Source organism: Cydia amplana, chromosome 1 (genome assembly GCF_948474715.1).
Source record: "Cydia amplana chromosome 1, ilCydAmpl1.1, whole genome shotgun sequence".
Taxonomy (NCBI): Eukaryota; Metazoa; Arthropoda; class Insecta; order Lepidoptera; family Tortricidae; genus Cydia; species Cydia amplana.
Window position 1 is genome coordinate 23,453,403 of NC_086069.1, and position 21,592 is coordinate 23,474,994.

The 21,592-nt window shown below is 37.1% G+C and overlaps 1 protein-coding gene across 1 annotated transcript in view; it reads left to right on the forward strand.

Moving 5' to 3' along the window:
• The window catches only part of LOC134651667 (uncharacterized), a 125,449-nt gene extending 105,879 nt beyond the window's left edge, over positions 1–19,570 (forward strand). The window contains exons 3-7 of the mRNA XM_063506770.1: positions 3,262–3,473; positions 13,786–13,921; positions 15,220–15,287; positions 16,333–16,524; positions 18,885–19,570. Coding sequence (XP_063362840.1) covers positions 3,262–3,473; positions 13,786–13,921; positions 15,220–15,287; positions 16,333–16,524; positions 18,885–19,136 — 860 coding nt within the window. The 3' untranslated portion in view covers positions 19,137–19,570. The remainder of the gene's footprint in view (positions 1–3,261; positions 3,474–13,785; positions 13,922–15,219; positions 15,288–16,332; positions 16,525–18,884) is intronic.
• Positions 19,571–21,592: the final 2,022 nt, after the last annotated feature.

Genomic DNA, 21,592 nt, shown 5'->3' on the forward strand with positions numbered 1-21,592 from the left:
ATAAATAGTTTAGCAGTTATTCAAGAAAATAGGCAAAAAATGACCATCCCCCCCCTGATCTCCGAAACTACTGGATCTAAAATTTTGAAAAAAATACACAAAGTAGTTCTTTTCTTATACCTAGATGACAGGAAAACCTATTAGAAGTGCAGTCAAGCGTGAGTGGCACTTAATGTACGGAACCCTTGGAACGCGAGTCCGACTCGGAATTGGCCGGGTTTTTTTTGCACAGTACTTAAATATTACATTAATAATAGCGTACAAAGTAGGTAGGTATAGTAAAAAAAGTACTATACCAACAAGAGGAAAATACTACTTAAAATACCTCTATAATAAATTAATAAAAACTTATCATTCAAAAATCGGCAGCCAACATGAGGAAACAACTCAAAAATTGCGTCAAATTATTTTGCCACTCTTTTTGAATATAAATGCTGCTATCATACTGCTTAAGGTGACAGTCGATTTCCAACCGCAGCTGCACTACTGTTCATTTTACTATGGAAATTGACAGTAACAGCGACGCGTTTAATACCAGTAGTGCAGCTGCGGTCAGAAATGGAATGTTACCCTTAATCAGAGTGCAAAAAATCGGCATGGAATAATGTATTAGTAACTTTTCTTAATGCGAATTATTTTGTTTTGTGTCAAAAATTGCTTTACTGTGTAATTAAGTTAGTAGCTGTAGCCTTAGCATAGTTGCTAGTTGTGTACCATGCTTTGGATGGCATTCCCAACCAAAACCTGTACTGAAAATAATTATTTCATGTAACAAATGTTATCTGTTTTGTGTGCCTAATAAATAAAATAAAACTAAACATAACAAGTAGGTACCTACGGCGGCGGCATTGAATAATGTATTAGTAACTAAACATAACATAACAACAACATAAGTGTAACATTCAGGGCTTTGGTCTGTGAGCGTGAAGGGGAGAGGTCGGGAAGTGTTGCTGGTGATATGTTGGCGGAGAGCCGGTACGTGCACTATCGAGAGGAGCCGCGCGTGCTGACACGTCACTTTGCTCCGTTTCCGCACAAGTGCCGTCAATACAATAACCCTTTTAGGAGGCTTATTCAGAATCGTAAACTTCAATACTGATCTTAAAGTTAATGCTTCCAGGTTCTTCGTCACATACTTGAAACTGTGCTTTAAAGGAAAGACTCGTGCGCGTCCAATTTGTCATGATTATTATTGAATACTTACACAATTTTAAAATAGGCTCACGCTTTATCGACTAAATTATCTTATACCTTTAAACGAGCAATTCTTGCATATTTATTTATTTATATGTATATATATTTTGGGGATCTCGGGAACGGCTCTAACGATTTCGATGAAATTTGCTATATGGGGGTTTTCGGGGACGAAAAATCAATCTTGCTAGGTTTTATCTCTGGGAAAATGCGCATTTTTGAGTTTTTATATGTCTCCCAGATATTGTATTTTTAAAATAAAGCAATAGTTACACCCCAATACGACATTTTAATTTTCTTTAGTATTTATAATATTAAGAATAAATCGTTAAACTTAGACTGACCCACCGGCCGCTGCCCTATTAGAGGCGTACGGTAAGTACGTACACCCTTCAAAGTTCGAAATATTCGCATTCAATAGGGCTGCAAAGGTCAGTATAATGAAGGCGAGACCCATGAGTATGAATACTTTTAGAGCCTTGGCGCACTAGTTGTCTCGACGGTTCCATACAAAATGGCTGTCTGAAAAGGCTAAGGTGCTTCTATGTAGGGGTACATACACAATAACTTGGTATTTAACTGAACCTTCAATCCAAGAGTGGATCACGCGATTTATTATTTATTATAGATAAGTATTAAATTATTTAGTTCTATAACCTATTAGTAACTAATACTTGCACATCCTATGCTCCCATTATTTGCCAATATTTGTACCTAAATCAAATAATGGCTATTTCAACGATATGTCATTATTAGGTACCTATTCTGATTTCGATACATATTCTTGTGAATAGGTATATGATATTGTTCAATTTGGTTGCAACGAGACGTAATCGTAAAAACATAACGCAAAGGTAAATATATATCTATGAATATAACTACACTCTACAGTTATCAAAAAATATTAAAATGTTCCTTACAAACTTAATTACAATACAAAGTTAGCCGTCTGTATGAAATTAAATAGCAATATTAGCAATAGATGGCAGGGTTGTAACTCCAAATTTCATGAATATTTTCATGGGTGGCGTAGTATTCACAATGACATATTAGCGTGCATCCTGTCTGTTGGAATTGGAACCTATTTGCATTCTGATATATACATATGTCTGACTGTAATAGCTTAGGTATTAGGTACTCAAATTAGTATGTACCTACAACTGTACATAGCATCAACGAATTAGAATTTTTATCTTCTTTCATAATCTAATTTTAATAACTGACACAGTAAGGTTGGTCTTATGTTCAATTAGAACATTTAGAACTTGTAAACTTTTGCACTATTCTGATAGTCCAACCAATCCAATCCAAATTTTTTATTTTATTAATTAGCACTAGTGTGGGGACTATTAGTTTAATAAGCCCAATCCTTCTCGTGTTTGAGAGGAGGCCCGTGGCCCACCCAATATTGCATATGGTATTTTAAAAAATCGTTATGTCGAGGACGAGCACGATCAGCGGACATGGATGATTCGTGGAAGCTGTCGAGTATAGTTAGCGAGTGTACTTCTAATATCGGCATTTTGCGCTGTTTGTATTTATTCGCCAATTTACTTACATTTGTGCGGCCCCGCGGGTCGTAAAGTAATATTATCCACCGCTGGGCTGGGCGCGGGCGGGCAATAGTGCCTCTTTTACGGGCCGCGAGCGCGCGTCACATGGGAAATTATTTGACGTGCCGTTTAATGGATTTTTGCCTTCATAACACGCTAGCTACAGGCAAATAAAATTCAAGTACAAAGTTGATACCTATCTAGAACACGGTGTAATACTGTTTTCGTAATTTGCAACTATAAGCAAAACAACCAAACATTTTCACATGGTAAAGTATTCCTTCACTTTTTTATTTAAATACGTGTTCATATCTTTAAAAATCATATCAAACTTTGAAAATCTGATGTTTATTTGACGATGCTCTCGGTGCATAATTTCTTTTTGTGTAATTTTACGGGTTTAGTTTGGTCAATTATTTTTTAAATCTTGAACATATGCTCACAATCTTGTTGGCGGCTTGTCCATGCTGCATTTTCCGGTACATGATATTTAAATGATGATCTATTGCCACAGAGGGCGTGTCGAGCCTAGAGCTGCTGGAACTGCGCGTGCCGGCGCACGTACCGCTGGGCACGCGCCCGTCGCTGACCTGCCGCTGGCAGCTCGGGCCCACCGACGTGCTGTACTCCGTCAAGTGGTACAAGGACGGCAAGGAGTTCTTCCGACACGTTCCCAAGGACACAGAGCCGCGCCGGAAGTTCCCGCTGCCTGGCGTCGATGTCGAGGTACGCATTCCTTTTGAGCACGTGCGCTTCGCTGTCAGATCAAACGAAGGCAATTTGTAATTTGAAATTTTGTGCTCTACGTGGATAATTAGGTATCAGGACTATTATCAAATTAAACCAATACAGAGTATATTCTGGTCTCCTGACCATTATTATGTAAGGACGTATGCGACTTACATTCATCCTTTTTGAAATAATCACGTTACAAAGTCACGTTAAAAGTTAGATTTATACTGTTCAGTAAGGACACAAAAACGATGATTTCTCCGAAACGATTACTTTTTGTTGAACATACATGGAGGATGGAGGTTAAATCGGTAGCTTTGAGGTCATTTTGATCCATATTGAACGCGACGCGACGCCTTCACACTCAAATGTCATAATTATTTTAGCGCGAAATGTGTTCGTGTGTAAAACAATCGAGATACTTAAATAGTTGTTAGTGCTAACTGCTAACGGGTGAGCTTAATCTATCTAATACCTTTAAACGAGCAATTCTTGTTTATTTATTTATTTATTTATATGTATATTTATTTAAATATACATAAAAATATTCAGGGATTTCGGAAACGGCTCTAACGATTTCGATGAAATTTGCTATATGGGGGTTTTTGGGGGTAATAATCTTATCTCTGGGAAAACGCGCATTTTTGAGTTATTATGTGTTTTCCGAGCAAAGCTCGGTCTCCCAGATATTACACCATGGTTGCAATAAAGAATTATGATTATGATTATTATTACTTAACGTAGGATAAAATTCTAATTTATGCCAATTAATTACAATAATAAAAACAATTACTTATTGGTCCTCACCACTATATATATACCTACACTTGCATGATAGCCCTTAAATTATAAAACCTTGTGACTTAAATAAAATTTAAATTTTGCATAGGTACTAGTGTCCGACCGAAGGTTCGGTGTCGGTTTCGGTTTCGGCCAGTTTCGGCCAAAAAATCATGTTTCGGCCGTAGTTTCGGTTTCGGCCCAAAAACGGCCGAACCTTTCGGCCGGGCCGAAACATACGCAATGGTACTTCTTTCTATGAAACTAAACTATGTGACAAAGACCAAAAGTTGTGGAACAAGTAGGACAACAATATTAATACATGTACTAATTTATGTATACAGAAATTAATCGGTTTATTATTAAACACAATTCCACTAATGATGGGGCCACTGAACGGTCGACGCAGTCTTAAGAGGCTGTCAATACCTAAAACGCGCACACTGTCTAATTGTATCGTAGTAAATGAGATAGCACTGTCGCACGTTACTGGGCCTGGGCAAGGGAATAATAAGAAAACTCATCATCTTCCTCGCGTTATCCCAGCATTTTGGCCACGGCTCATGGGAGTATGGGGTCCACTTGACAACTAATCCCAAGAATTAGCGTCGGCACTAGTTTTTACGAAAGCGACTGCCATCAGACTGACCTTCCAATCCAGAGGGTAAACTAGGCTTTATCGGGCTAGTCCGGCTTCCTCAATGGTAAATATCAAATGATATTTCGTACATAAGTTCCGAAAAACTCATTGGTACGAGCCGGGGTTTGTAGTGTTTGTACCTGCGACCTTTGGATTGAAAGTCGCACGCTCTTACTCACCGCTAGGCCACCAGCGCTCAAGAGAATAATAAGAAAACTATTGAAATAAAAATAATTGTGGATTATTTGTGTAATATTACTCGTTAGCGGTTTAGGTATAAGTAAATGTTTTGACAAATTGATTTTAATTTCAGACAATTAAGTCAAGAAATAAAGACATTAGAAACGTTTAATGGTGATTTTAAGACCAAAATTTGCAATTATTTTCTATCGAGCCGATGTCGTTCAATCATGTATCGAGTGCGGCCCCGGTCTTAAAATATATAAATATTAACATAGGTATTAAATATATTTTTTGCTTCACTAAATCAATTAGTTTTTCTTAAAAGGGACTACCTGCGGTTTTCATCGATTTTTGACAAGTTTTGAATCGTATCTCCTACTTTTGCACTACAGATAGATTTTTATAAGACAAACGGCTATCGGTTCTTCAATCTTTATCTCCATTATTGTCTACCGGATTTTGAAAGAAATTGATACTATTTTATGATTTTTTTAAACATTGTCTAAAAGAACACTTTTTTGTATCTAGATTGCTGTGAAGGATATTACTTATACGAAATCTACATATTTGGGTTCGTCTTTGACGTGTCGTAAAACGTGTCTAGGGTTTTAAATTTTAACGAATTAACACAAAAGTTATAGCCAGAAAACCAGTTTTTTGGCCTTAAATTGTTCAACTTTGATGCCAAATATCTCGAAGACAATGAACTTTGAAGTAAATATAGAATACTATATTGCTTAAAGCCGTTGCTGTTAATATGATAAGCTACAAAAAACATAAGAAAACTAAGGGATTCAGATCGAAGGTCATTGGCGTGGCGGAGCCCCTTAAGTAACATCAATTTCAAGGGCATTGGGTGTTGACAGCCCCGTAATATGAGTTTGAAAGCGGTTTTATGACATTTTTTGAACGATTTTAACATGTCTTCAAAAGTTTCGGTTTCGGTTTCGGCCGAAACTAGAGCCAAAGCCGAACATTCGGTTTCGGTTTCGGTTTCGGCAAAAAAACATGTTTCGGTCGGACACTAATAGGTACATCATACACGGTTCCGCTACATTTTGGTTATGTTATTAGAGCGACAATGCAAGATCAACAAACAAAGCTCAAATATCGTCTAACCAACTAAACAAACATGTGCATAGGTACAGATAGGTATAATTAGATTAATCCGGTCGAGTCGAGTTTGCTTAGGTCGTTCCGAGTGGAAACAATATAAAACTGGAGCGGATATTAAGCTGTGAAGAGGTTCAGGTGCAAACACAGTCCCACTCTGGTACGAGAGCCATTCCGTACTTTCTTTCATTTAGCCTCACCTACGCGGCCTACTCGCGGCTCTTGACGGCCGCTTGCTTTTGTTGTTTTATACCGCACCCGCCCGAGCCGTTTCATCCTGGCTCATTTTCAAGGAAAATTGTTTTAAAAATTGAGAGTAGCGTAGGTGCGCTCAAAACAAAACCGGTCCATTACAAGATCAATGCTCTTTGTTGTAGGCCCCCGTCTATCGGTCAAACTCTATTTTTCGTATAAAAGTACAAGTTGGAATTCGGACCTAATAAACTGAAGTGTGCATTACAGTCCCTGAAAGTTGTATAAGGAACTGTTTAATATAAATTATCATTTATCAACCATAGGCTTGAATACAAAAAAAAAATGATAGGTATTTTTTTAGGCCGGCTCACACGCAGCGGCAGCAGATGTATAGATTTATATGATCTCACTTCAAACATTACCCATCTGATACGAGTATAAATCATTATCTTGATAATTCAAAGATTGCGGTAGGTATGTATTATAATTTTATTATAACCGCTTCTGTCTTTAGAGTCAAGTAAAAAATTTGTATGAAGCTGACGGCTATGAACTGTTAATGTTTCCAAGACCAAAATAATAAATGACCCTAAGAAACTTCATAAAAGAACTAATTTTGTACTAAGCAGATACTTCTACAGGCGACATTGCGATTTTTGTTTACCGATCTAACCACGATCGGACCGGTATGTTATGTTCCAAAAGATCACGACTTTGAATCTTACTCTAAGCGGTGATTTTATTTTTTCCTTTCATAAAAAAGATCATAATCCTTTCAGCAAGGTACTGTGACAGCCTTGCTTTCTAGTAGCTGTTCATGCGAATTTAAAAACATTATAGTGTCCTATTGAAAGGTTAGAACTCTATGAGTGTATAATTCAAGAACAAAACCACCCGGTGAATGCAGCGCGCTGATTTCATTAGAAGAGGTGTTCATACAGCTGGCGGGCGCATTGTTGTGAGGGCTGACAGCTTACTTTCAGCTGCAGACCTCTTGTTTCATATGCCAGCGTAACACGAAATTGGAATGGAAATTTCGTTTGGATGATGTAGGGTAGGTTTATATAGGTATACCTAAGCTATCACATTATTAAACAGTTGTTGGGTATTCGCAACGAGGCAAGAGCCATTTTGATGACGTCATTACGGTAAAGTAGATGGCCTGCGCCATTGTCTCCCAGCAGTTTTGAGGTCTCAATCACGCCCAACCAACATACAGTTGGCTTGCAGTCGGCGTGCAGTTCTCATACAAATTGCAATCGGGTAGCAGTTCGTCTATATCGGCCCTAAGGCATATGAATAACCCCTAATAATATCCCAATATTTTAACGAAAAGCCATTCTTAAGACGACAGTGGAGGACCTGCGCAAAATCGCCTTTTCATCTTTTCATACAAACGTAGTCCTCATTTTCCTCTCTGGATATTAACATTATTGAAAATATTTTGACACAATTTGTTGTATGTCAACCACAGCAATGCCCCTACGTTTTTTTTTCGATTTGTTAATTAGGTATTACAATAGTAACATTTAAAAATTTGTTTGAAAACTGTTTTTCGCTCCTAATTTATACAATATTCAAAAAATGCAAAAAGTCAAACGTAGGAGCATAGCTATGGTACCTAATATACATCAAATTATATAACAATATTTTCCATAATGTCAATATCCAGGGAGGAAAATGGGCACTACGTTTGTATGGAGAAACAGCCGTGCCCTTTCCTCTTAAGGCAAACAGTTTATTTGGTGATTATAAAAGTCGATAGCAATTTTAATTAATAATCAAACGAACTTACCTGTGAAGTTTGATTACAATTATACGAGTATCCAAATCCAAGACAACAATATAATTTACTGAGCAGCAGTACATGGAATCATGCCGTCCTTGTCACACATTTTAGAGATATAATATTTAAAAAACAAGTTCGCACTGTCCCTCTCACTCGTTACGCTATCATCCCCCGCCATCTCACTCCGACGTCGCTCCTCAGATACCCGTCATTATTTCAGAGTGGATCTTTTTGTGTTATGAACGGAGACTATTTTATTTTAATTTTCGGGGATGGGGGGTGGGACTTTGTTGTCTTGGATTTGGATACTCGTATAATTGTAATCAAACTTCACAGGTAAGTTCGTTTGATTATTAATTATACTTCCTATCCAAATCCAAGACAACAATATAATTTACTGAGCAGATGTTCAGAGCCTTGTACCTATCTAAATACAGATGCGAAAATAAAATGAAATATCGATATCAAATCAGTAAGTTACGTATAACGTTAATGATATTACTGATTTCAGCTGAAGAGAACAATGGTGCCTCATAGGAGGTACCTATTAATTTATATCATAAATTTGTAATTATGTATCTACCTAGAAATGTAATTTTATGTATGTATATATAACTAAAATTATTATTCTTAAATTACTTGAATCAATATTTCTTTGTGGTGAAAATAAAAAACAAAAAAGTATAAAACTTTCTTTGGTTTCATTTAAGTTGATTATGTAAATTTGTCATTGTTTATGTACTTAACCATGACGTCATTGAAAGGTGTGTTCAATTTTTAGTTAGCTCTGAATCAATATTGCACCCATTTGGTATTGGTATTTCAATTTACTACTCAATAATATTGTTACTCATTTCAATTTCACTAAAAAACGAGTATACAATGTTTTAATTTTTAAGACTTCAACGGTTTAAGATGTGTGTTTTCTGTCAGACACCATATAAATACCTAAGCAATTTAGATTTTACCAACCACTCACACTAGATGTAATTATTTTCTGCGTTTTGATTTAACTATGAATGCATGTTGTTTTTAAGTCATTAACATATTGAATAAAATATAACTTTATGATACTTCATGAAGTGAATATCCAATACTAGCAATAAACACCCTCTACTATACACAGCCTTTGGATGTAGGTAAAGGATTTTCTTCATTGCGAGATTGTCATAGAAATCAAGTTTCTATACTTTTAGACTAAGTCCTGTAGAAAGTTGAAAATTCCCTAGTAGAAAATCCTGTGTTGTTTGAATCTTATCATTTTGCATTGAACTTAAGATTATAGATGAACTACTTTATTAATAAAGAACTCGTCTTTCTTTACGTATCCGGCCGATGACTACTACACGTGACATAAGTGACAAGTAAACTTTGGTAAATTGTAAAGTAGGCAGCTGTTGAATTATGTTATGTTGTGGATGAAATATAAGACAATTACTTGAAATTTGTCATTATGTCCTGTTAAAATACAGAAGAAAAAAAAAACGTTACAATAAGGCTGTGCAGTGTGCACAGTATTCTTGCGATACACTAACAACAATGATTTTAGCTTTCTTGTGTTACGTATGTAGCTTCCAATTATAACTGTACAGCAAGACAATATTACAACTAGTGCATTGAAATAAATGATAATATTTATTATTGTTTAAGGATACCAATCCTTTATTGCGATTGTAAATCTAGGTATTCAGCGAAGGCGACTCGTAAACTCGTGTAACAGGTTACAGCATAAGTCTGGTTGCAATTGTGCATATTGGTTGCCAGGCGTTGTCGTGGGATATGTGCATCAACCACGACGCAGCCCTTGTTAGTTACGGCGACGGTCCCCTGAAGTTTAGAGCTGAACTAATATAACCATCAGTAAGCAAATCGTACTGAATTTGATACAACTAGGTAAATCGGGCTTGTTGAGATGGTATATATTTGACTGCAGGTCAAAAATGCTGTTTGAAGCTATTAGAAACACATAATGTCGTGATATGTATAAAAATACGAATGAAGATCGGTTAATGTTTAAATATATCTCTTCCCATATATTGTTCACTCATCATACAACACTGTTTGGTCTGTCGGGGCAAATGGGCGTACATCTTGTTAACAGGATTTAGGTTGAATGAACACCATTTAGATTGCATCAACGTAACAAAAATCTCCTTTGTATTTCATTAAACTTAGCTCAATGCTTATATAAACCTCGTATTTACATACGTAAAATAAAACAACTTCATCACTATTAAAGTGGAATCAACTTAAGTCTGGACACAGACTATGACAAGTACATTACATTAGCATCAACACTGTTACAGTGGAGCAACGTTATATATATTGGACTCAGTTTGTAATGAGCAAAGCGACTGTAGACCAAATATAGTACCGAAGAGCGAAAAGGCCGAAGAACGAAGTGATTGAAGAGCGAAGCGACCGAAGAGCGTAGCATACGAAGAGCGAAGTGACCGAAGAGCGAAGTGACCGAAGAGCGAAGCGACCGAAGGACCAAATGACCGAAACAATCGAAGAGCGAGTCAACCATTATTATGTAGTTTTCAATATCACACAATAATCATCATAAGTCTTCGACACAATAATTGTGGAGTAATGATAGCCTATTAACTATTAACGTGGGGCAGCTACGACGCTATTAAAGCGGAGCACTCAACACAAGCATTGTGGAGTAATGATAGCCTCATCACTATTAAAGTGGGGCAGCTTCGACGCTATTAAAGCGGAGCACTCGACACAAGCATTGTGGAGTAATGATAGCCTCTTCACTATTAAAGTGGGACAGCTACGACGCTATTAAAGCGGAGCACTCAACACAAGCATTGTGGAGTAATGATAGCCTCGTCACTATTAAAGTGGGGCAGCTTCGACGCTATTAAAGCGGAGCACTCGACACAAGCATTGTGGAGTAATGATAGCCTCGTCACTATTAAAGTGGGGCAGCTTCGACGCTATTAAAGCGGAGCACTCGACACAAGCATTGTGGAGTAATGATAGCCTCGTCACTATTAAAGTGGGGCAGCTTCGACGCTATTAAAGCGGAGCACTCGGCACAAGCATTGTGGAGTAATGATAGCCTCGTCACTATTAAAGTGGGGCAGCTTCAACGCTATTAAAGCGGAGCACTCGACACAAGCATTGTGGAGTAATGATAGCCTCGTCACTATTAAAGTGGGGCAGCTTCGACGCTATTAAAGCGGAGCACTCGACACAAGCATTGTGGAGTAATGATAGCCTCTTCACTATTAAAGTGGGGCAGCTTCGACGCTATTAAAGCGGAGCACTCGACACAAGCATTGTGGAGTAATGATAGCCTCTTCACTATTAAAGTGGGGCAGCTTCGACGCTATTAAAGCGGAGCACTCGACACAAGCATTGTGGAGTAATGATAGCCTTGACACTGTTAAAGTGAGGCACCTACATATATCCTCGACGTCTCGTTTAAAAAAATATATATATTTGATCTGAATTTAAATTTTAACTACCAAATTTTGAATCCCAGTTGTCATTAGGAGGTTTTACTTATATTCCCGATACGGTTTACGTATGGGTGAATGATTCTCGACGCTATTGTACTAGCGGAGCATTATTATTACTATTATATGAGGTAAAAATTAGATCGAAGCACATTCATGAGTTTAAGTACACGTACAAAGATAAACTTTTTCACATTTGATACCCCTCCATTATGAGTACTATCTGGCTATGTGATGTATAACATATAGTATACTTAATAGTGTCAGTCGATAATTTCTAGGTAGTTATCACAAGGCAGGTGACTAACTGATGAGTAAAAGCAGGCGACCACACCGACTGGATCCAAGCCCTGACGATACCGCGATCTCCAATTAAAGCGAGTACCTACCTATAATCCGTTATAATCCGTACGATACATTCAATATGAGGGCACCTGGGGCGCTCGATATCGGAGCACGCATAGCGCGTCCTGTTGTACACTTACATCATCGGTTACTTGCATTAAATACTTAAAACAGTCGGTCAAACTATTCTTCAAATAGCTTTTAGATTGTGTAATGAAATTGAATTAAATTTTCATGTACATTTATACCTGTAGGTATCCTCATAAGATGCTCATTATACTTGTTACCTACGAGTATCTATTTTAGGTAGGGTAGATCGGATATGGCAAGAGCCGTTTTCGTGAAATGATTACCTAGTAGGTACGTATTTCTAAACCTTATTCAATTCAGATATGGTTTGTATACTAGTATACAATATATAAAATCTGTAGGCTTTCGCATGTCAATATAATATAGTGTTTGCATTCTTTAACAATTTAGTGGGAAAACATTGCATTGTACGCATCATAGAATGTACCGTGTTTAATTCGAAACATGAAATGTAAGTAATGAGTATGTGTATCATACATATTTCCAAGTAGGTATTACTATAATATTTGGAGTTTTAACTAGTCATACATATATTTAACTGCGTTAAATTTCATTCTGAGATCTATTTATAGCCCCGTAGTTATTATTTCCGTACCCTTCAAAAATGAAGGTAGTTGTAATAAGTGATTGATTTCGTACGAAAGCAAAGATTACTTAGTTGGTTTCTTAGGTAATGAGTTTATTACGCTAAATGAAGATACAATTTCAAATGAAAGTTTACCAGCCATCTATAAGTAATGTAAACGGGACTAGCCGTGCCGAAAAAACATTTATTTTTCACTCGGGGTTACTCGGTAGTACAAACGTTATATCATTCAGCGCACAATAGACATATTAAAATTACTCATACCCTACTTCATCAATCGAAACACACACAGATATTTAGAGGAACACTATTTTGGCGAAAATACGTGTGACTCGGACTAACACAAAAACATGTAATGACGGGTATCTGAGGAGCGACGTCGGAGTGAGATGGCGGGGGATGATAGCGTAACGAGTGAGAGGGACAGTGCGAACTTGTTTTTTAAATATTATATCTCTAAAATGTGTGACAAGGACGGCATGATTCCATGTACTGCTGCTCAGTAAATTATATTGTTGTCTTGGATTTGGATAGGAAGTATAATCAGCCTTGAGGCACTAATTAACTGAATAACTTTTACCACTAAAACGTTATTTTTGAATAAACTAAGACTTTTGACTTTATAGACAAATTATTTATATTGAGGATTTATAAGTACCTATATACCTAGATACTTATGAATCCTGTATTGTTAAGTAATTGCAAGGTTTTAGCTCAGTATAATTTATTAATATTATATTATATTCAGTCGGATAATCGGTAAATAATACCTACACCTAAATTGAAACCTTTGTTGCATTAAAACTAAAAAAATAAAAAGCAAATTATTTTACACCTTTGTACTTAACACAGAGTTACGATTGTCAACATATTGTCAAATTTAATTGGAAGCCAGACTCGTTAAATGATCGATCATTGTTGGTTATGCGAGTACGTTATATGTCCAATTACCTATCAACTAAACATTGTTTACGTATGATGTATATATATATCCTATCTCAAAACATGGAATTAGGTTATTCTTTTATTTTTAAATAAATCATCAATATCAAAAGGCTACCATACTAGCTAACTTAACTAATTTTGAAGTGTTTTTTTTTTATATTCAGAGATCAAGTACAAACGGGGCTAACGTGACGCTCTTCCCGGCGATCCTGGAGACAGGCGGGCGTTACCGCTGCGAGGTGTCTGGCGAGCGACCGCTGTTCCCCACGGTGTCCGACCACTCGGACATGACCGTCGTAGGTGAGTCTCACTAGAACCGGCGTTACACTCTTTTTTAGGGTTCCGTACCTCAAAAGGAAATAAACGGAACCCTAATAGGATCACTCGTGCGTCTGTCCGTCCGTCTGTCACAGCCTATTTTCTCCGAAACTACAGGACCAATTAAGTTGAAATTTGGCACACATATGTAAGTTTGTGACCCAAAGATGGACGTGTAACGTAAATAAATGAACTTTAAATATGGAGGCCATTTTTGGGGGTTAATGAGAAAATTAAAAAATAAAGTTTTTCAAACTATATCGTGTTATAATATCAAATGAAAGAGCTCATTGTAAGAATCTCAAATATATTTTTTTTATAATTTTAGGATTAATAGTTTAGCAGTTATTCAAGAAAATAGACAACAAATGACCATCCCTCCCCCCTATCTCCAAAACTACAGAGTCTAAAATTTTGAAAAAAAATACACAAAATAGTTCTTTACCTATAGATGACAGGAAAACCTATTAGAAATGTGCAGTTAAGCGTGTGTCGGACTTAATGTACGGAACCCTTGGAACGCGAGTCCGACTCGCACTTGGCCGGTTTTTTGCCTGTTGGGAAAACATCCACAGGATTGCAATACCACTGTAAATAATGCGAGTCCCCAAATAATGAAAGTGTTTTTTACATTTCATTTTGCTTAAACAATATTTGAAATCCCCGGCCCCGGTATAAACAAGATTTTCATGTTATTACTATTAGATATTCATGTTTAACAAGTTAATAATGTTTTTACAATACAAGACATTTACTAGATTGAAAACAAATTCAATTGTATACACATTCATGACATTCATCATAAAGAATGTCAACTTTACAGACATTTAACCACTTGAACATAATGTAAAATGTTCTTGATGTCAGAATAACCTAATGCTTTGCACAAATCTAAGCAATCTCGGAAAGATAACACAAAATAACGTAATCCTGCACAAAGCTTATGCTTACTACAAATTTATTCCAAATTGGATTAAAGTTTTGAAGCGTTAAGAGGTTTTCTAGTATTCCAATGAACTGAATTTTCGAATCAAGTTTTGATTTCAACAAATGGGGGCTATGAGTAGATTAGCTTAATACAAACGGGTTACGTATCTTTGCTTTAAATTTGTTCACCACAATATACTCGTGCGTGGTATATTCCGTATACGAGTATAAGCTACCTCGCAGAATTTCAATGAAATACTTGAAATAGTCTTTTTCTAGTTTTTAGTTGAGACAGTTACTTACCAAAAACGGGGCGCCATGTATTTCAGAGATTTTTAAAAACTTTTTTTCAGCTCTTCCGAACCACGGACCCACAATCACAGGGTCCAAGCTTCGGTATCAGATCGGCGACCGAGTGCAGGTAAAATTCATGCACATTATGAACTAACTAATATTTATAGATTCAGTTACTTCAAAACAAACACAATTAAAAAGTCGCTCGGTAGGCCATGCTGTTTTTACGCACTCACTAAATTTTACCTGCCTAATATCTATATAACTACTTCTGCTATTATAAAACTGAGTGTGTTATACTGTATCCACAAATTTTATTTGTAATTGCTCCTGTGTTCATTCTAATTTTATATTCTTTATTTTGTTACCTAGCGCTCATCTATATTGTAGATTTATCACTAATCTAGTAATCTGTGAACATGTTGCTGGTCTTACACTAATTTCTTGCTGAAATCTTGTGTCTGACTGTGTCCTAAATAAGTTAAAGAAATAATAATTTGTTGCACCCTTATCTCACCTAAATATATTAATTCGCCGAATTTCAGGTAATTATTATTTTACTAACGACTTTTATCTATTTTAAACAGAAACCTTATGATGACCTTTTCAAGCGTAATGATTAATAAACGAGTTCAGAAAAACAAGTTTTCTGATGGAATCTCATTAACACGGGATCTTTTTTTATACTTTCTAAATATAGTAAAATTGGAGGACTCGATCATAACAATTTATTCCCTTCGCTAATCGAAGATGTAAAATTTATTATCTACAGAGTAGACTAAAATACTGTCCCACCACGCGTAACAGGCTTATCTGACCGACCGACACTTACTGTTATACATGGTGGAGCGGTGAGCGGAACAAAGCGCACCGTGTTGTTTCAACATGTAGTACTTAACTATGTTAATCAATACCTAACTGTACCTACACATATAGAACCCTGTTAGCTTAGCTTGCTTGTAACGTGTGCTTTTAAAATTACTTTTTTGTTCATACAAAGACAAATGTTAAAACTAAAACCGGCTACGGTTAGCCGTTCGTCGCTGTCAGTTACGTACGAGTAACTATCCCACTGAGTCCGGAACTAGCGATAACGAGTTAAAATCCCTGTAACTGGGTCGAATCAGAAAGATCAATCCTGTTGTATTTTTTTTTATTACATCTATGGTCAGGTGAACTGCACGTCGGGTCGGTCGCGGCCGGCGACGCGGCTGGCGTGGTACGTGAACGGCGAGCCCGCGCCGCCCGCCGCCCTGCAGCCGCCGGTGCACGAGACGCACCCCGACGGGCTCGAGACCACCAGCCTCGAGCTCGACTTCAAGGTCAAACCGAAGCACTTCAGAAGGGGAGATTTGAAACTTAAGGTACGTTCTCTATTCGATCTGTGCATGACGGCGACACCTCTCAAAAATGTTATCCCGGGATAGTTAACACTTTTCCCCCCCCGTGCGTTATCGTCGCTTCACACATTGCTAATAATAAGGGTAGCGCTGGCTATTATTTTAGCCTACGTACCTATATGATTTAATAACTCTTCGTTTTTATACGGTAGGAGGTACTTACCTACGTTTCGTTGTCAGCAAAAAATTCCGAAAATAGAATAATAAGCTTTGACATCGGAATTAGTGGTTCCCAGAACTTGATCAGAGACCGGATCCTCGTTAAGAATTCTGTTTGGTCCAATATCTTTTTATATCATTATCATATCAGCGGCTGCTGCTAGACGGGATGTTTCAACTAGTACCCTGTTTTACTGCCATTATGATACGTAAGGGCCACCTCTAAGGGCGTCTTTTGAATGTCGGCTTTTAGTCAGCGCTATGGAAAATGGCGTCGCTGTGCAGTTGCGCCAACGTTGCGTCGCGCAGCAGCCATAGAGTTGACTAGACGCCGACGCTCGGGAGACGCTAGTGTGGGGTGGCTCAAATATTTTATTTGTGGTACATAAAACAAAACCGGCTATAGGCTGAATTTATCAGAAATTCTGCACGGGAACACCAGGTTCCCGTGCAGAATTTCTGATAAAACGACTCATGGAATATATTCAAAAGTTTGAATAGTGATATAATGTTTTTTTATGATAGAGTAAAGGACTACGCTTTCATGTGATTAGGTATTGATGAAACTCGATTATATTCATTAAATTACCATGTAACCGCAAACGTTTGTTTTGGTCCCAGACAGCGGCTAATATTTGAATTTTGTAGTTCAACTAACAATTAAATAATTAAATTAGAAACTTCGGAGGCCACCGGAATGTGACTTGTTTAAATTTATCGTAGACATCGTAGTCCTACTTTACAATGATGAATCATTGTTAGAAAAGTCGTTACCTATTCATTTTGACAGCTTTTAATAAAGTCTAAATCATACCTGAACACTACTAGCTACTCATACTGCGTGCATCTAAAAATCCATATTTAATGGCTGCCATTATGATCCGTATGGCATTATGAGTCGTTCTACAGTTTTATTTTTTAATTAACACATTAATGTCTGGGTTCTTCACCTATTGAGCTGCGTTATCACTAAACGCTATTAAGTCCAGAGGGTCATCAGGGCACTCGTGAATTACTTATTTGGTGGATAGATTGTATAGGCGCCGCGTAATGGCATTCCGGTGAGTTTTTCTACCCACACCTAAATATGAAATTGCAGTCTTGGGGCCGAGAAGCCTTTGGGCCTTTCAGTGGGATTGTAGTCGCTGTAGGCTGTAGGCAAGTTGGAATTCCATTTCGTCCATCCATTTATCTCCGATGTTAAAGTTGTCCTTCAGTAGCTCCTGTGCCGTTCTGTATAACGTCTAAAATCCCGCCAGATTTTAGGCGTTGTCTGAGAGGATGCATGAATTCAGTATAGCCTGGCAGTTCTGGATTTTTAGACATTTTGATGGCTTTGTTTAACAGGGCTTCCTGCCTTCTGAGGTCTGATGGAGTGCCGGCTTAGGATTCCGTCACGAAAATAAGTTATTGGGTAAAATATAATAGTCCGATTCATAAACCTGTTTTATTTAAAATTCCTATTGAGGCAAGCATTACTTAAATTCAAAAAATACAATATTAAATTTAATTTAATATGTTCATTACTATACTCGCTGTCCAATATTCGGAACGGAATACCTACTATTTGAACAATAGGAAGGAAGCCCATTTGAAGAATGAGGTCAAAGTATTGATTAGGTATGCTATTGTTTTCCCAGGCAGCTAAAGCTATATTATTATGAAATACCTATGTTGTTGTAAAAATGCGATTTGGGACGTTGGTTAAAACTACTTTTCCACTGGTTTTTCTTAGTTAATGTGGCTTGGTAAAAACTAGTTTCCATAAATTGTTTTCATTTAAGACTAGTATCACACAAATCAGAAATCTTTTTCTAATTTGGTATACAGCGTTACAGCGGCATGCTCGCTTCTCTTTTTCAGCTTCGTGCGCTAATTAGTCACGGTAACAGATATATGTATGAATATCTATGCTCTGAGGTCACGGTTAGAAGCTTCCAGGCCTATTCGAATGTACAGTACGCTGCAGAGATAACTGACCCCCCTGAACACAAAAGCAGGATTTTTATGTAAATTCATTCCATAGGGAGTAAACATGGGATTGTTTTTTAACGACTTACACGCGAACGAAGTCGCGAGTGGAGGTTAGGTAGTTGTGCCTACTAAAACGAAGGTGTTGGATACCGCAGAACATTAAAAAATCAGTGATACTTTTTTGTTGACAGTGTCTCGCAACAATAGCGACAGTGTACTGGCGCAGCAACGAAGAGAGCGTGCAGGGCGAGCGCATGAAGGGGTATGCGCGCTCGCGCGAGCTCAGCGAGGGCGCGTCGCGCGCCGATCGCGTGCAGGCGGCGGGCAAGCCCGGCGCGGCGCCGCGCGCGCTGCCCGCGCTGCCCCTGCCCGCGCTGCTGCCAGCACTCGCGCTACTACTCGCGCGCGCCGCCGCCAACCCCATTGTACGATTAAACACTTAAAAGACTCGAAACGACAACGCAGACACTTCCTATGTGATGTGTTCGGATTGTTATGGTGCAAAAACGATAATTCTGATTAGATAAAACTAATTATTGTAAAATACGCTTGATTCTGTGTAGCTAAGTAAAAGTTATACATAAACACTCGCGTGAGATATGTGCCATTGTCGAAGTAATAATTATTACCTTGTTATTTTATCACCTCGAATTCCAAAGATTATTGTTTTACCGAGATTTTGTCTAACCAAAGTAGAGGCATTTGTAATTAACATATCAAAATCTCTTACGTATACATTTGCGTCACTAAGGGTAATCTATAATTCTATACGTATCGATACGTCAGTAATTAATTACATAGCAGTTATTTGTGATTCTAATTATGAGCCATACAAGACATATCATTAAAGTCAGGCTTCTATATTGTACTGTAATATTGCTTAGGGTAACATTCCAGTTCTGACCGCAGCTGCACTACTGGTACTGAACGCGTCGCTGTTGTCAATTTCCATAGTAAAATGAACAGTAGTGCAACTGCGGTTGGAAATGGACTGTCACCTTTAAACTCACGGTCCAATTCGCACAATTCTTATAAGATATCACACCGATACAAGACCGGTCTGTCAGTGTCAAAAGTGTCGTTTTTGGTTGAAGAAATCTGACAGATCGGCATTGTTCGAATTGAGCCGTCAGTCAACATTATTTCCAAAAATGTATGTACAGATTTACGTGGGCGGTTATATTGGTGCATTTTTGTGACGGAAACGATTTGAGAATTCATGGACTATTCAAGGTTCCAAATTCAAATAAAAAACAAAATTGTTGACCTCACCAGGATCAACAATTTTACGCAATAGGTACCTATGGCAAAAATTAATTTACAAATGTAATATTCCTGTTTACTGTATTTTCCCTACACAGCACCGTGACGCGATGCGTAGCATTAACGAAATATTAAAAAAAACCATATTTATTCTTTGCTGTCGCGTAAATCAGGTTAGGTTAGAAATACACAAGTCGTGTCGCATCGTTTTTGATGCTAAACGGGTCAGAAGAAAATTCACCTTCATATTCTCTTCAGGCCTTGCCTCCTTTCTTTCTGAAATAAGTAGATATACAAATAACATAACATATGCATCATTTTAATCGATCACAATATGTATACTGTTGTAGGTACCTACATATTACATTCTGTCTATATTTTAGTATTGAAACGTGTTTACTCTAAGTATATTATGCTTAAATAATTGTATGTCATATGAAATTAGTTAGGTGCCCTTTATTTAAGAATGTTGGTAGCTGAATTCATTGGGTGTCGATAGAGGTGCCTACTTATGTGAGAAGCTGACAATTGTGATTGCCATTTGGATGAAACATGTTATTGGAACCTCACAGTAAAACTTCGCTAGTGTATTCCCTGAAAGCGTTTTATGTTGCTGGCAATATTGCCAGTAAACTAAAACGTAAAACAACGTGTGATATTTAACCCTTAAATGCATAGTGTTGCCAAATGTCTACAAAGCATTATTAGACAGCTCACAGATTAATGATTATACACATTCTATTTGTTCCTGTATATTATTTCAATAGTAAAACTAATAAACTTTCCGAATTATTACATAAATTTACGCAGTATTTTAATTTTTAAAAAGTACATTTGTTTATAAACGAAATGTCGGAATACTTAGAAAAACCTGGAAGTTGATGATTTTTAGTATGTGATTTTGGGCAATTTTTCGGGGTTTGTAATTATTTTATATTTACAAACTTTATCATAGGTATATCACAAATAGTGTACCTTTCTAATGGTAGTAAAAAATTTCATATACCTATCTATTACTGAAAATTACATATTTACATAAATATGATTTAGCCAATTCAACTTCTAACACTAATTTCGCAGTGTAAATCGAAGTTATATTTTACAAACAATTATGTGATACATATATTAATATATTATAAAAGACATGCATTTAAGGGTTAAGTAATTCAATTAATACTGAAAGGAAACATTTGCGCGTAATATTGAAATTATATAGGCAGTAAATCCCAAAGTTTCGGGCAGTAAATATTGTCAATTTCTTAATGTAGTCAGGAAACATCAGTTTCTACATATTGTTACCAGCGCTCAGTAGGCCACGTCTAACGTCGTTTCATTTGTAACTAATATGATTGCTTATAGATTTAGAGGCTGAGAGCGTTTCATGAAAACTTATATTACAAGTGATGTCTATTTTTAACTCCTTTTAGGTATTAGAAAGAATGTTCCGCTTGTATTACAAGTTACTTGTAACCTTCTTGAAAGATCCCTCGGTCAACCCACGGTCAACCGAAGTAAAATAGGTACATACATAGTACCTACCCAACTTAAATATCGTATGAACGCGAATGAGGCCGATTCGATGTAAAATATATGTTGTTGTCAAAATGATGTTATGGTGGCTCTACATGATATTTTA